Source organism: Boleophthalmus pectinirostris, unplaced genomic scaffold (assembly GCF_026225935.1).
Source record: "Boleophthalmus pectinirostris isolate CB_2022bp ecotype Guang Dong unplaced genomic scaffold, ASM2622593v1 HiC_scaffold_8, whole genome shotgun sequence".
Classification (NCBI taxonomy): Eukaryota; Metazoa; Chordata; class Actinopteri; order Gobiiformes; family Gobiidae; genus Boleophthalmus; species Boleophthalmus pectinirostris.
In genome coordinates this window covers 8,374,920-8,392,349 of record NW_026571515.1, presented here as the reverse complement: position 1 = coordinate 8,392,349, position 17,430 = coordinate 8,374,920, and the positions used below count along the sequence as shown (strand labels likewise).

General features: G+C 39.2%; 1 protein-coding gene across 3 annotated transcripts in view; it reads right to left on the bottom strand.

The window, feature by feature from the left end:
• soga1 (suppressor of glucose, autophagy associated 1) overlaps positions 1–17,430 on the bottom strand; it is a 257,223-nt gene that overhangs the window by 57,250 nt on the left and 182,543 nt on the right. For all 3 annotated transcript variants that reach the window (XM_055166396.1, XM_055166397.1, XM_055166398.1), the window contains exon 5: positions 10,601–10,663. In XM_055166396.1, coding sequence (XP_055022371.1) covers positions 10,601–10,663 — 63 coding nt within the window. The remainder of the gene's footprint in view (positions 1–10,600; positions 10,664–17,430) is intronic.

Below are 17,430 nucleotides of genomic sequence, written 5' to 3'. Positions count from 1 at the left end.
CCAGGACTGAACCAGGACTGAACCAGGGGGACTAAACCAGGACTGAACTAGGACCAAAACAGGAAACCAGGACTAAACCAGAACCAGAAGACTCACTGTCGAGACAGGCACCATCTGGTGACCGACCGCAGGCAAAAGAACCGACGTGGAGCTCTGCGCCCCCACGGAGGTAAGGGCAGCCGTCGCCCGATTGGGGTTTGTGGACACTCTGCTCCACGGCCTCGGGGTTCTCTCTCTGTTAAGTCCAAGATTAGTCCTGGTTTAGTCGTGGTGTAGTCCTGATTTAGACTTGGTTTCATCCTGATTTAGTCCTGGTGTAGTCCTGGTTTAGTCCTAGTGTAGTCCTGGTGTAATCCTGGTGTAGTCCTTGTTTAGTCCTGGTTTAATCCTGATTCAGACCTGGTTTAGACCTGGTTTAGTCCTGGTGTAGTCCTGGTTTAATCCTGATTTAGACCTGGTTTAGACCTGGTTTAGTCCTGGTGTAGTCCTGGTTTAATCCTGATTTAGACCTGGTTTAGTCCTGGTTTAGTCCTGGTTTAGTCCTGGTTTAGTCCTGGTTTAGTCCTGGTTTAGTCCTGGTTTAGTCCTGGTTGAGACCTGGTTGAGACCTGGTTGAGACCTGGTGTAGTCCAGGTTTAGTCCTGGTGTAGTCCTGGTTTAATCCTGATTTAGACCTGGTTTAATCCTGATTTAGACCTGGTTTAGACCTGGTTTAGTCCTGGTGTAGTCCTGGTGTAGTCCTGGTGTAGTCCTGGTTTAGTCCTGGTGTAGTCCTGGTTTAGTCCTGGTTTAATCCTGATTTAGACCTGGTGTAGTCCTGGTGTAGTCCTGGTTTAATCCTGATTTAGACCTGGTTTAGTCCTGACCAGCCCGTGTGTAATCACTACCCGCCTGCAGACCGACCCGTAAAATTCCAGAACGTTAAAACTCGCCCGTTTCAGCAACTATTTACCCGTACCCGACGAGAACCCGACCCGGTGCAGGACTCTGGTGTGGAACATTTGGATCAGAGCAATGACATATTCAGACTCCAAACCTCAAAGCTACACATTGCACCTTTAAACACCATTGTTGTTTTGCTCTATTAAAGTCTCATAGTATTTTGTACAGTAACAATAAATATGTGTGTACCTACAACGCGCTGGTGAAGTGAGAGCTGCACAGTATTTGTTTAACACAGGCGCTCTCCACATGTTTGGTTCCATTTAAGGCAGTGGTTTGGACCAGACCACAGACACAGACGTCAGGGAGAGAATTCAACCCACAACTGACCTACTAAATGTTTTTATAGATATTTGAAAGAGAAGAGGTAACTATTAAGAGATTTGGGTTTTACAGTAATGTGTTCCTGGCAAATGGGCGGTTGGATCTTTCCCACTTGGACCAGAGTTCTGACGTTAAAGGGCAAATGTTGTACTGTTCTCTGATCTTTTGTTATAATGTTTCCGCTTCAAACAGACCTGGAGTCGTGTTTTGTTTCATTCACACATGTTGAACACACAAACCCTGCGTATTTAGGCTGAGTTCTTCTCTAAAACCGGAAACACTTCATACCCCATCACTGACGCACACTCTATACCGGTGGTCCTCAAGCTTTTTTGTGCCACGGACCGGTTTATCAAGTCTTTATTTCCGGAATGCAGGTCCAACTTGAAAAAAAAACAGGGAAACAGACACAAGGCTCAACTCGGCTTGAAGTTTTTTATTGAAATAATTTGATTCTTTTAGTTGTAGTAGTAGTAGTAGTAGTAGTAGTGGTATTTGTAGTTGATGTAGCTGCAGCAGTAGCAGTAGCAGGTCGAAAACCTTTAAAGTAAACAAATGTGTAATTAAATTAGCATTTTACAATTTCATTAGTTATATAATCCAATTTAATTTTAATTAATACACTTCAATTATAATATCATTTATATATAATATATATTATTTATATATATATTATTTATTGTATTTGTTTATCTAGTATACATTTCACACATGAACTTAAATAGCTATCATTTTAACCAATAATTTGTTAATCCTATAATTAACTTTTTATACAGTTTTAAATGAATATGAAAGTAATATTTGAAGATAAATTCTGATACATAAATACATTGTTTTTTAATTGCTAAATAACATATATTTATATAATATTTAACTAGAGCTACTTAAACTTAGGATTTACATCATTTTCTTTATTTATAGAGTAGTAAATCTGATTTAAACAATTTAGTTATTCAACTTAACTCTTTTGGCATTTTCAAACTTAAATTGAATTTATTTACAGTTCCTTTTAAACTTAAAACTAATTTTAAAGTTAAATTTCCTTACCAGTAGTGTCTCTGTTTCCCCTCACATTCCTTGGTTTGGTTTGATTTGTTTGCACACACCTGGGCCTAATTAAATGATTCCAGAGACACACCTGGTTACCTTGTTTTTTGTCTTGCTGCCATCTACTGGCCAGACTAAAAATAACCTAATCAACTAATAAAAAGGGAGGGGAGGAGGAAGAGGAGGGAGCAGAGGTGAGAGGAGACAGGCTCTGGACTGGAGGTGAAACTTGGTGCAGGGGCTGGGCTTTTTAACTTGACAATGTCAGACAATATTTTCATGAACCGGTCTTTAAGGTTTGGCGGATAAATACGACAAAATAAAATGATATGACTGACACAAAAACTGTAGTATTTTGGTGTTACAGGTCCCGGCCCTTTGATATTTGTTTAGAGCGCTCCCGTTCTTCTCTATTTGCTTTTGTGTGTGTGATGCGATCGGTCCACGAGCCCTGGACCCGGATGCGCGGGAGCACCGGACGCCGGACGGAGGCTGGATCGCGTCGAGGATTGGCCGGTCACCATTCCGCCCCCACCAATCCGCAGATGCCACCTGTGGGAGCGGGGGTTTTAAAAGGACAGTCTTCCGCCTGCTTGGGGCGGCTGGATCCCTGCAGCCAGCTCGCCCTTTTGTTTTTGGTTGTCTCATTTTGTTCTCGTTATTTTGCCGGCTGTTGCCTCTGTCAGTTTGTTGAGACACCTTTGGTTCGCAGTGCAACTTTAGTTAGATTTTGTTAAGTTGTACTTAGTTAGGGCTCCTTAGTTTAGTAGATTATTTTGTAAATCGTTTTTAATTTCTCCCCAAAATGCAATGTTTTTCTTTCTCTTTTCCTAAACTGTAAACAATAAATGCACTATTTTTAGTTAAACCTTAAACATCTTGGTTTTTATTGTTACTTTTTTTCTCCCCTAGCAAAGGGGACGTAACATTTGGAAAAATAAGAATAAATGTTTCCGAAGATGTCTGTTTTTTACTCATCTTGCAGCTTGTAGATTTAATATTAGTGGACACGGTTCTGTCATTTTTCAAAGTAAAACACTGTTCAGACTCAGATAATAAACAAAACAGAAATAATGTAAGTTATTTATTCTTTCTGTGTGGTCTAGTACCAAAGGACCCACGAATCGCTGCTCTATACAGTGTCACGGAATCGTTTGGATCATTTCAGACCTGGAATTGCCAATCTTCAGTAAACTAAAAGTAAAAGGAGATGTTAACATGAAAACTACCACTTCATGACATCACAAGGAGAAACAGAGCATTTTGAGCTTTTAAGATGTGGACAGACTAATACTAAAGGGTTATTCAAACATGTGTGAATGAAACGAAATACAACTTATGACGTAACAACATTAGAACATGACTAAAAGGTCACGAGAGTCAATTCTGTGTGCTGTATTTTCCGCACTATTAGGCGCTCTGGATTATAAGGCGCACTGTTATTGAATGTCTATTTCTAAACTTTTTTTCCACAAATAAACCGCATCGGACTATAAACGAAACACAACAGTTGGATGGGTCAGTGGGACTTTGTTTGTGGCGTTCACGGTGACTCTGGGCTTTGTTCAGTTGTCGGCGTGTTCGCAGTGACTCAGTTGTTCAGTTGTGTCTAGAAGCGGCACATTGCGCTCGCTTTTTCGGTTCGTTCCTCCGTTCCGTTCCTCGTCGGCGTGGAGTGATGAGTGTGACTGTGGGTGTTTTTCACTGTGCGGTCGCTGTCTGCTCCGTGTGTGTTTGCGTGTTCTGCGGTGGTGCGACTTTGTAGTTTACTGAAGTCGTACCGAGACACCCGAGTGGATTTGTGTGTAGGGCGCTCCGGATTGTGGCGCGCAGTCGTTTTTTTGATGGGGTTTGAGGCTTTTGAGAGCACCCTATTTTGCGGAAAATACGGTAACATACACTACTGGTCAAAAGTTTTAGAACACCACACTTTTTCCAGTTTTTTACTTTTTACTGTTGACCAAAACATATTCTAAACTTTTGATTCATGAAAGTGTCCACCTTTGGCAGATTTAACAGCTGAACACACTCGTGGCTCGTTCTTTTTACAACAGAAATCAAAATATTCTTCAGAAAGTTCTCCACAAGTCTGTTGCAGAAGTTTCCATAAATGTGTGGCACTTGTAGGTTTCTTGGCTTTCACTCTTCTGTCCAGTTCATCCCAAACCAGTTCGATGAGGTTTAAGTCTGGAGACTGTGCATGTTTTCAAGTTCACCATCTTGTTCTTTTTTCCTGAGGTAGTTTTGGCAGAGCTTGGACTTGTGTTTTGTTTTCTTTTATCTTTTTTTAACCTCTGTCTGTTCAGTTCTTACATTTGTACCATTTCAAGCTCTTCGTTAGACTCGCACGACTTGAATTGCAATAAATAACTGGAAAAATTTGAGTGTTCTAAAACTTTTGACAGGTATTGTAGGACCTTCAAGGCACTGTTTCTGATTTTTGCTCTCTTAAAATAGAACAGTAACTCGTAAAATGCTTTATAATTAAATGCAGACAGCACACAGCAGTCTGATTATCCTCATGAGCTGCTTATACATCTATACCAATATATGATCTGTATATCTGTATTGGTGCAAGACACATTTTAATTTAATTTTATTTGTTTGGAGGATAAGCCCCTTGAGATGTCTCGTCATTTCGTTTTCGAAGGGGTCCTCACAGTTACAACGACAAAAGACAGATACAGTGGGGCAGACAGTAGGATACATACATTCAAATAAACATCAAAACAACAAAATCGACACAACCACACACACACAAACACACACACACACACTCTCGCACTTGACTGTTAGACACAATAAATCAAATTTGAACAAAAAACTAAGACAGAGTTCAAATACAGTCACAAAATACAACAAGATGAACAACAAAATGATCAAAAACAATGACACGAGTTCTGTAAATATTGAACCAGAGCATTTTAAAACGAAAGGACAGAAGTTAATGCGCAAATCGATGAGGGAGGATTGTTCCAGTCAGAAGGAGCTTTATTTTTAAATGAGTGTTTTCCTATTTGTTTTTTGACTCTTGGGACAACAAGAAATATCTGAACTCCAAGACGTAAACTGTAAGAGGTTTAAAATTAAATACTGTTTGAGATATTCAGGATAACTTGGATTAATGCATTTAAAGAGAAATAATAACCAGTGAAGTGACGTATTTTGATCAAATACATGGGGAAAAATGTGTACAGACTTTTAAGCTTCACATAATTGATTCTGTACATAAACAACATTGTTAATGCCGTAACTGCGAGCTACAAAATGTTTGCGAGTAGAATTATGAGATTGAATGGCCTCCCAGAAGATTTTGCCAAGTTGGAGCCCTGAAAAGCCAATGTTTCAAAGCTGGAACCACCACAAGGCCCAGTGGTTAGTGGGAAAATAACTGTAAAATCCTTGTAAAAAGCTGTGGTAAAACTGGCTTTTGGATAAATCCTTGGGTACTCGAATGCATTTTGTTCATAGCTCCATGTTTTTGAAAACATTTAATGGTGTTTTGGCTTTGACAGTGTACACATTGTACTACTGACTACACACTGGACGAGTTTTGTGCAGGAAATATAAATGAAGGTTGAGCAAATTATCAATAAGTGTTATGTCATAAAAGTTAAGGTCAAAGGGGGTTTACAAAATGGTATAAATGCTTCTATTGTTCTCAGCAATTTGGAGTTGTGACAGTATCTCATTACTTTTAAGGTGTGATACAATTATTTGCTTAACAACTTTAACACTAAACAATTAGGAATGGTCCGATATGGATTTTTTGACACAATATTGATATCCAATATTTGTCTTGCTGTTGTGTCTGACAACTGATATTTGCCAATACCAATATTATGCTTTAAAATCTAGAGTACAGACCAAATTTATGTGAAGTTATGTTGAAGTTTACATATTAATTTATTGCTCTTGTAAAAACCATAAGAAAAATGTGGGATTCATTAACTGATATTGTCTCTCATTGAGTCTGCTCCAAAAGACAAATCCGATTCTCTGAGGAAAACTGGAAATTATACAAATATTGGTGCCAAATAGCGGCACAATTTTCAATATCGGACCAATACGATATCTGGGGAAATCCTCAGGGATTGTCACGGATATTGCCGAAAAACGATATACCTTCCCTACTAATATTGTCTTCCGTTGTATGTGTTTTGTAGCCAGACTGGCGCCACCTAGTGCCTCTACTCAGTTTCATTTCTCTCCAGCGACTACGTCAGTAATCGCAATACAATAGATGGTTCGCAAAACCCCGGAAGAGCGAGTTCGGGCACCAGCCAATCATCGAAGAGACATACATTCTGTGTTGGCAACGATTCCCGAGATCGAGGATTTAAAGCCGGAACAAAGAGAATGTTTAGTGAATTTCATCAAGCGGAAAGACGTTATTGCCCTTGTTCCTACGGGATTTGGGAAAAGCTTAATATACCAGTTAGCCCAGTTAGTGGCGCATTACATACGACCAAATAGCAGCGATTGTTTAAATGACAAAAATTACCTGCCGACCGCGAATGAAATCTAACGCTGCGAGTTCAGACGGTTTCTACGAAGTGAAACGAAGTAAAACCGGCTCATGATTCAGGCTATGCGTTTTGTCGCTTGTTTCTAACACATTGCAATATAAATTTCCTTTAAATTTGACAGATTATGTAAAACTGACTTGTATTATCTTTAAACAAGATTATAACAATGTTTCTTCACATTAGCCCACTCGAAGTTGTGTTTTGTTAACAACACTATCATACAAGCAACATTCAGAGAGTCTTGCCCAATGTCAGAGCATCCCGGATTATAATATTTTGTGGACACCAGTTTCTGAAAACCTCTCAGAGAAATCCTCACCGGCATCATATCTGTGGTTCTGATACAAACAGAGCACAGGGATCATGTTAAGCTCGAGACCTAGAGATGAGCTGAAGGACAAGGAGAGAGGAGGAGAGAAAAGGGAGAGAGGAGGAGAGGAGGACAGAGGATGAGAAAGGAGGAGAGAAGAGGAGTGAGTAGGAGAGAGGACGAGGAGAGGGCGGGAGAGAAAAGGCACAGAGGAAGAGCGGAGGGGAGAGGAGGAGAGAGGAGTAAAGAGCTGGACAGAAAATTCGAGGAGAGGAGGATACTGTAGAGGTGGAAAGACGATGAGAAAGAAGGGGAAGAGAAGAGGAGTGAGTAGGAGAGAGGAGGAGGAGGAGGAGAGAGCGGGAGAGAAGGGGATATAAGGACAGAGGAAAAATGCTGAGGTAGAAGCTTCCTACTGTGTCCCATTATAAGAGAAAAAGATTAACCTGCAGAATACAGGTCATACACAGGAGACATTATTGAAAACAGTCAGTGACCCAAAACAACCTCCTCCCACCTCCCCCCATGGAGCCAAGGATACAGGAGCGTAGGTGAAGTAAAGCACAGATGCGACTCCACTTAAATACAGCAGTTAATTTGTCCTCTGCATTTGACCCAGTGAATATTAATTGTATATTGATTGATTCATTTATTTCGTTCACAGGAATATTCTGACATTATTCCATACACAGTCATATTTAACATACACAGACTGAAAAGGTATAGGCTGAAACTTGAGCTTATTCTGCCTTTACTCTTTATTCCTTCGTCTGAGCGTCATCGTGAAACCGGTTCATCTTCATAAATAAAACAAGAGGAAACAAACAAATCAGTCCTTTTTCGGACACAAGGAAAATTCTGCGTAACATTTATTTATTATAGAATAGAAATAGTTACTTTTTGTGTTATATCTATGTATTTAAGTTTTTGTCTTTTTTTATTATTTAGTTTTTTGTTTTTTAATTTATGTTCTATGTATTACTGTCCGAAATAAATAAACATAATAATAGTACTATAACTATACTACAAACTAAGTCTCATAATTCATGTATCTGCTCAGAGTTAAACTTTTAAACTTGTATATAAAATGGAAGAGAGTAGAGCACAGTTTTAGATCTTCTTTACAGTTGTTCCAGAGCTCCACCTCTTTTAACAGATTTACAAAATTTCATAATGTTTGTTCTGGTTTTCTTTTTGATAAACATGGCCGTACTTCTGAGCTCATTCTGGCTATTTCAGATTTTATGCATGACTTGATGAACACACATTAAAAGTCTGCTATGTCTGTGTGAAAGCTCAAAACCTCCAGAATTCACTCCCCCGAGCTGCAAAGGCTGCACTAGCACTTACTCAGGACTGGCTGCAGGTCCTGGGGTTTAGGTAGAGACCATTCGGATCAGAGGGAAGCATTTTGGGTTTAAACTGGATTTCAGACTTGGAACAACCAAAATGAGAGATGAAATAATGGACAAGAAATAAGAGGCTCAGTCTAATGCACAGGTGTCAAACATACGGCCCGGGGGCCAGATCCGGCCCTCCAAGACCTTTAATCTGGCCCTCGGCTGATTTTCTACTAAAATATTTTAATAATATTTTCTATTAAAATATTGGTCATTTTCTGTGATGTTTATCATAGCAACGTCTCCAGAGCCTCTGTACGTGGCCCCTCCCACCAGAGCAGCACAAATGAAGACTTGTCTCTTTCCAAACGCTCTTAAAGGACGATCGTTTTGACTGTTGAATGTGACGCCTTCATCAGCAAAATGTCAAAAATAGAAAAGCGGACGCTGAGTGCAGGATTTTCCAAGAAAAATTGACTTATTCCTATTTGCAAATAAGTTCATATTAAAACATTGTGTTGAAATAGCATTTTTTCTCATAATATTGTAATATTTTGTAAAAGAAAGAGTTCATCAATTAAAAAAGATTTCTGTAATAGATTTGCGTTTCTCTGCACAAATATTTGAACTTATTGCTGTTTTTGGGGTTTATATGCCATGAGTTTTCTGATCCGGCCCCTTTAGGATCAACGTAGGTTGGATACGGCCCCCGGACCAAAATGAGTTTGACACCCCTGGTCTAATGGGATAATTGACTGATAATATAAAAAAACACGGCCATCATGTCCCGTTTCTTCACTAAAAATAAATCTGTATTACGTTTGTTATCAGTAAAAGCTAGATTTGATTTGAGCGTGTTCAACTCATCTCTGGGGACACAGATACCTCATGTTTATGAAATTGGCTGTGAAATAGATGATTAATGATCAACTATATGTAAGACGTGATCAACACTTGAGAATAACCTAAAAGAAAGTCGGTTCTTGAGGTCGCGAAGGGGAAAAGGAGCGAAGACAAACTGAGATTCTGATTCTTGATTTCGAAAAAAACTGCTATACAACCTTAATGCTCAATTTGGATTTTTTTGTGAAATGCGATTCTTTTGCGAGGTCGTTCACATTTCCAATTAAATGCGACTTGTGTGTGAACTTTAAACGCCCCAAAAGTGTCGATGTCACAGGCAGCGATCGTGATCAGTGTTTACGAAAGTCGCCTAAACATGGACATGAGCATTGAGCACCTGGAGATTTTAAAGTCGCTGTCGTACCGGAGTCAGAACATGTACAGCTTATTTGTTTTAAGGAGGAAGATTGAGAAAGAGAAGGACAAGGTTTTCGACCATGGCGTTTTGTGGGACAGTGGCAGCAACGTCCGTAGAAAAGAATGTGTGGGTGCAGAGTCGCAGCCAAGAGCGGTGGGATTGCGATGCGCTTCTCTGCTTCACTCAGACACAATTTTCGCCTGACGAGAAGAACGTTTGTGTACATTTGTGACGTGTAGGTGGGATGAATGTGACCTGGCCGTTCAGACTGAAGTCGCATGACAAAAGATCGGATATGTATCGGTTTTAGGAGGACATATTCAAGTGGCGACCCAGCCCCGGATAAGCGGAAGAAAATGGATGGATAGATGGATGGATATTCAAGTGGCCTGGGTCACATTTAAAAAAATCGGATGTGTGTCATTAAAAGATCAGATACAGGTCGCATAGGAGCAAAAAAATTGGATTTGGGTCACTTCAGGCTCAAGTCTGAACTCAGCCTTAGACAATGGTAGTTCAAAAATGAAGGAAATCATAACTACCCCTGTTGCTTTAACCATAAAAAACTATATCAGTGTTACTTCTGATACCAAATAGTTACAGTATTGACAGGATGGAAATAAGAAACACTTAAAAAAGAAGTGTTGTGGGGTTTAAAACATTTATCAGACAAACAAAACTATACAGTGACTAAAGTTAGAACTCGCCAACTTCATCCGACAGCGTTCAGTGACCCAAAACAGCAGCAGGGTCTGATGTGGGTGAGTATTTGAAGTGCATAAAGGTCTTGTTGTGTGCTGCGGTTGAGTTGGTTTATCAGTAAATACAGCTGTGTGGATGCACCCACCTGAGGGCACGGCTTCTTCTCCGCTTTGTTGTTCCCTCGCGCTCCTCTTTTTTTCTGGGAACTCTGCAAAAGATAGAAAAGAAAGGTTTAATTTAAAACGTGGTTGCTTTCAGACGACCAGGGTTATATCTGTGTATTAAAAGTGTATTATGTAACTTTTAGTACAGAAAGTCCACTGCCTGCTGGTCTGATGTTTTTACTTTGCCAAGAATGTTCCACAGTGACATAATATTCATTCAAATTCAAATGTGTTGTTACTGCCACAAAATTTACTTGAAAACATGCATGGGATGACCTCTCCACAGATCTGACAAGTCAAGAAACTGTAACCTACTGGATCACCTGCTTGTCTCCATGGAGATAAGTTTAATGATGATTTTCTTGATTTCTAATGACAAAGCCTGTGTGCCCGGTCAAGCAGAAGTAAACAGCAAGGCCAAAAATTCAAGTTAATGCATCTGATATAAAAATGTATTGAACAGATACATATGTACTCTAGTTTATGAAACTGTTGACCTTTTTTCTGTACCATTTTTGGTTCTAAAGTTACATATGTTTTAAACAGACCATGTATGAAACATGGAACAAAAATAATTTCCCAAATTTCAAAGACCTGAAAATCATGTAAATAAATGGATGTATTTCATCATATCTTGTGTTATTCCATCTTTGAACTGTTGATGAAGGTACATGATTTAAAAAAAAAAAAAGTATTTAAAATGATAAAAATTTGCTTGGAAGGACTGACATATTTTATAAAAAATAGTTTCCTTTCATTTTGAAGTAATATTAAAGTATTCAGAAGAAAAAAGTTGACAAATTATGTAAAATCCTGCACCTTCTACTTGCTTGAACAATTTTCCCTCCGTTACCATGACCTTTCTTAATAAAAAATCTCATTACTCAAAAAGTAAGAGGTTTTTCAACCTAATCTTGTACCATATGGTAGAAAACTATATGAAGCAAATATTCAAACCAGTTTGTTAAGGATATGTAAGTGAGAACCAAGAGTTATCACTGTTTGTATTTATTGCCCAAAAAGTGCTGCATATTTCATTCCCTCCGTTACCGACATGAGTTTTTTTAATTTTTTGTCAACAACTTGAAAGAATATCACAGGTTTAACTTGACCCTGTTGGAGTGTAACTCTTTCCTACATTCTGATACTTTACTTATTTCAATAGTCCCTCTAGTTTCTGAATAAGAGCTATTTGAATGTAAAAAATCTGCCCCTGTTTCCCTCCGTTACTGCTTGACCGAACCCCTATGGTAAAGCAATAACATCACCATGAAGCGTGGCAGGAAGCAGACTCTCCACCAAAAATGTTACAAAATGCATCTTTTAAATAATAGTTGAATAAAGTGGTAAAAGGGTTATTTTTGCATAAACAAAGGGTAAATTCAAACAGGAACAACCTACAACAACGACGTTTTTGTCCTCTAATCACAGCATGCCAGCATTTCTTCTCAACCAATCATCTTGTAAACAAAAATCCTGTTGCCTTGTGAAGAAGAACTGATCACTGAATCAACTTCTAAACTACTAAAGGCTGAATTATAGTTCTGCATCGACTCAAGGCACACTCCCGCCGTCGCCTTGTCACTGTCGTTTTTGATTTATGGATCTTCATCGAGGCCTATGCGCCGCGAAGTAATTCACCACCACAACACCAGAGGGCTACGACTGCGTTCATTGCGTTCGTGTATACAAAATGAAGCGGGAACGCGGAGAACTGGAAATGTATTTAGAGTGGATGCACCAGAGGACCAGGATCGGTTTGATGTGTAGTTAAAAAATTTCGGAGGTGCACGTCGGTCAACGCAGACACAGACTCTTTGCATCGCGACACAGATGATTTGACGCATGACCATGAATTGGGCTTAACTACTTGCTACTGAACTGTGTATATGGTGCTTTGTAGTAGTAATGTGTTCTAAGTGTAGTCCTTTTTGGCCATTTTTCAGCACACCAGGTAGATTGGCAGCTTTGTGTTCAAAAACAGAAATGGCCACTGCTATTCCAAGTACTACGTGACATCACTCAGGACTGTTCTGCTTAAAGCCAGGCATTTCAGGGGCATTGTGTGGCCATACCAGCTTGTCAAAGCCTGATCTTGTTGGATCTCAGAGCCTAAGCAAGCCTGGGCCTGGTCAGTACTTAGAGACCACTCAGGTACCACATTGGGGCACCAGTTGTAAAAAAAAATATATATATATATTTATTGTTGTGTCCTTAGGCAAGGCACTTCACCCACATTGCCGAGTATGAAAGTGGTGAGTGTGTGAGTGTTGGTGGTGGTCGGAGGGGCCGATGGCGCATATTGGCAGCCTCGCTTCCGTCAGTCTGTCCCAGGGCAGCTGTGGCTATAGTAGTAGTTTACCACCACCACTAGGTATGGAGTGAACGAATAATGAACTGTAAAGTGTCTTTGAGTGTCCAAATTATTATTATTATATAAAATTATTATTATTATTATAGTTTGAAATGTGAATACCTGTTTGGTATTGGTATTTGGTATACCTGACCAATCACACTGTTCCTTATAAGCCCAGACCCCGCCCCTTCTCCACCCTCACATTCCCCTTTAGTCCCCAGGTACTTCTAAAGTTATCATCTCTATTTGAAATGTGATTGTGGGCGAAGTTTAGGTGTTTAGTCCCACTTTTAGACATTTTCTTTCTCATTATATCATTGTCCTAACTACCAGTCTCTTCAGCCTCTCCATCTTCAACCTCTTTTCACTAATAATCCTCATCCTCTTCATTATGGCGCTGTCAAAACCATTTCGTTTTTTTTTTTTAAACACGGGGGTCATCATACAGTTAATGGAATAAATGAAACAAAATATCATTACATAACAAAAGAAGATACAGGAAATCCACACTAGTACGTATTCGAGTCGTTTTCGTTGCGGATGCAGTGTTCGTCCACACTAATCCCATTGAAAACAGAGACAGAACAAACTGTTTTTTATGCAAATTAGCCATGTGGTTTTAAGTTTCCTTTCTGTCAAACGTAAACAAATATGCTCAAAGCTGTGTGGACAGGGAAGGCTTGACGTGTCTGGACGCAGATCGTTTCCGATACAGTGATACGGTGATACGCAGATTCGTTTCAGTGTAAACGCAGTCTAAATACAAGAAATTATAGCAGTTGGCAGATACAAAACGTAAACAAATTAAACAAATAAAAGCAGGGGAGTGATATTTCTAGTAGAACAGAAAATAAATTTGAGTTGTATGTTGCTTTTCCAAGGAGATGACTGACCAGTTTTTTTTTTTTTTGTCAAAACCATTTACAGCTAAAGTATAATCAACTTAGCAATAAAACCGCAAAGCACAACTGGGCGTCTCACTTGACAAATTATCTGGCATATGCTAATGGCTAATACGGCGAACATTTCTCAGCTAATCAATCCTATGGCGACGGTGTTAAGAGCCAAACGCCACGGAGGCTAAATGGAGCGTTGCATTCACGGCGCGAAGCAATAAACGTAAATGCGAGAACTGTGAATAATAAAATAATAAGGCCGCGTATAAAGCATGTTTCTTTATTGGAAGTGCACACACATAGAGAAACGCGCATTATCACTGCAGCCTCAGCATCCCTCTTTTTTTTTTTTTTTTTTTTTTTTTTCTTTCCTCTGTCTCTCTCGCTCGCTCGCTCTGGCCTCCCGTTGTCATGGAAACAGAGTCGGTCCTCGGCAACCGGCGCGGCGACAACAAAAGAAAAGGCATGCGGAGACGAGGAGGCGGCGAGAGGTGAGGAGGGCTGTCTGAAGCGGAAATAATTAGCTACTTTAGTCTGATTAGTAAATAAAAGCAGTCCGGAACAGCGGGGTGTATGTAAGAGGGTGAATAATTGTTGTTTTGACTTCGTTTTAACGCAAAAAGCATCTCCAAACCGTAAAAAAAATATGCGTGTCAGTATATAAGAAGGAAAATGGAGTTCTAAGAGGGTTAAAAAATACAAGTACGGCAGTCTCAGAGGGAAAAAATCTACAATTACGAGGTGGAGTCGTTCAAGGAGAGTGAATAATTGTTGTTTTGACGTTCTTTAAAAGCAAATGGTGTTTCCAAAAAGTAAAAGATAACCAGTGTTGGGAAGGTTATTTTTAAAATGTATTCCCCTTCAGATTACAGATTACATACCCCAAAATGTAGTTTGTAACGTAATCCAGTAAATTACTTAAAGTGAGTAACGTAATCTGAATACTTTGGATTACTTGATTTGCTGTAGAGAAGCAAAGACTCGGATATCGTAACATAAGATGTTTTATCTGCTAAAAGAAAATAAAAAGACCAGACTTTACTTAACCGTATTAAAAATATTTTTGGTAGTTTAGTCCTGTTAAATCCTGTTAAAACCTGGTTTAGACCTGGTTTAGATCTAGTTTAGACCTGGTTTTAGTCCTGGTTTAGTCCTGGTTTAGACCTGGTTTTAGACCTGGTTTTAGTCCTGGTTTAGACCTGGTTTAGATCTAGTTTAGACCTGGTTTTAGTCCTGATTTAGACCTGGTTTAGACCTGGTTTAGTCCTGGTTTAAACCTGTTTTAGTCCTGGTTTAGTTCTGGTTTAAACCTGTTTTAGTCCTGTTTTAGTCCTGGTTTTAGTCCTGGTTTAGTGCTGGTTTAGACCTGGTTTAGTCCTGGTTTAAACCTGTTTTAGTCCTGGTTTAGTCCTGGTTTAAACCTGTTTTAGTCCTGGTTTAGTCCTGGTTTAGTTCTAGTTTAGTCCTGGTTTAGACCTCGTTTAGTTTTTGGCAATGAGTGGAATTACTGAGAAAAAAAAAAGGATTATAGCCCAAAATGTGAAAACAGTAAACTACCGCCCTGTAATCCATTTATTTCAACAAAGTAACTGTAATCCAATTACCACTCACTGAAACAGTAACTGTAACTGAATACAGTTACTCATAATTTGTACTCTGATTACGTAACTCCAGTACATGTAATCTGTTACTCCCCAACACTGAAGATAACGCTTAGTTTGTGCATGTTTGTGATGTTTAAGAGGAGTAAAAAATACAAGTATGGCAGCCTCAGAGGGACAAAGCTAGAATTACTTGGATGGAGTTTTGAAAGGAGAGTGAATAATTGTTGTTTTGACGTTAAAATCTTTCAAATTTTCTCTTTCATTTGTCTTTGCTACTTTAATTTCCTCCTTGTTGCATCATTTTCCTTCCAAAATCCAGTTACTGATGACTCTGAGCTTATTTTTTTAATAATGCAGCTAACAATTTATATTATTATTATTTTATTTATTTGTATTTTTAACCGTTATCTAACTAGGAACGTTTCATTGAGATTCAAAGATCTGTTTTGTCCTGGCCCAGAATCAACAACACCCAGAGTCAAAACATTTCATATAACACAGACAATAAAAGAGACAGTATAAAAGTTGAACACAGTGACAGGTCAGTGATGGCGTTTCCAGGTCTCTCAGGAGGCTGTCAAAAAGAGCTGAGCTACAAGGTTTTGGAGTTTAACGGTTTTCTGTGGAGAGTTTGAAACAGCAGGAGAATAAAACTGAAAAGAGACTGTTTCCTCTCTGTTCCGACACTAGGGACAGTCAGTGTGTCGACAGCCCGAGACGCTTATGTCTGGAGGAAGAAGAAGAGGAAGAAGATGAAGTGTCTTATAAATAAAGCTGTACCAGATTAGTATCGTGTATTTTCCTCACCATTGTTGGTATCCTTATATTTTATTGCAATACAGTTATGTTACCAAACTATAACAGTGACTCGCCCTTGTAAATAGTTCATATAGTTTAATGTAAAATGTCTAAAAAAATGCAAAAGAAAAGTCATTGTGTTAAGATTAGAAGACGGGGTCAGATTAAATAATTTGTTTTTTTCTTCCCACTCCTTTATGAGCAAGTTTTTTGTTGTTATTTCTGCTATAGTTTCACTAATGTTATAGGTTCCATTGTAAAAGAATGTAAATGTAAATCGAGAAACAACTTCACACACACCAATGTACACAAACACTTTGGTGAGGTGGGTTGAGTGTCTTGCCCAAGGACGCAACAACAGCATTCATCTGTGGGAGCTGGAATCGCATCGCCAAACTGTCGGTCGGTAGCCTGATTCATCAGCCGGTTTCACTTCGTGGAAACCGTCTGACCTCGCAGCATTAGGATTCGTTCGCTCGACGGTAAGCGGGTACTTTTTTTAAATTTAAACAATCGCTGCTGTTTGGTCGTGACGTATGTAATGCGCCAAATCCCGTAGGAAGAAGGACAATAACGTCTTTCCCCTTGATAAAATTCACCAAACATTCTCTTTGTTCCGGCTTTAAATCCTTGATCTCGGGAATCGTTGCAACAGAGAATGTCTGTCTTCGTCTACATCCATCTCGACGCTTTGTTTATTGTTGTGCTGTACCACAAAAGGGACCCAGACAGGCGCTTGAGTTTGACGTCATGGCTTCACAGCTCTTCACCGATGGGCCAGTGCACGCTCTACAACTTCCAGGGTCTTGCTAACCGTCTAGTGTATTCTGATTCCTGACCTAGTCGCTGTAAAGAAATGAAGTGGAGGCACTAGGTGGCACCAGCCTGTCTAGACATTACTAGGAAGACATTTGCTTTGCTTTTTAAAGTAACAAACAACTTATTTTTTGCTCACAGTTCCATATTTTTTATAGCTTCCTTGATTATAATGTGACCTAATCACAATCAAGTAATCACAATCAAATAATTTATCTAAAGATCATGACATTACTTAGCCTGATTCATCAGTCAGTTTCACTTCGTGGAAACCGTCTGACCTTGCCGCATTAGGATTTGTTCACTCGACGGTAAGCAGGTACTTTTTTATTTAACCAATC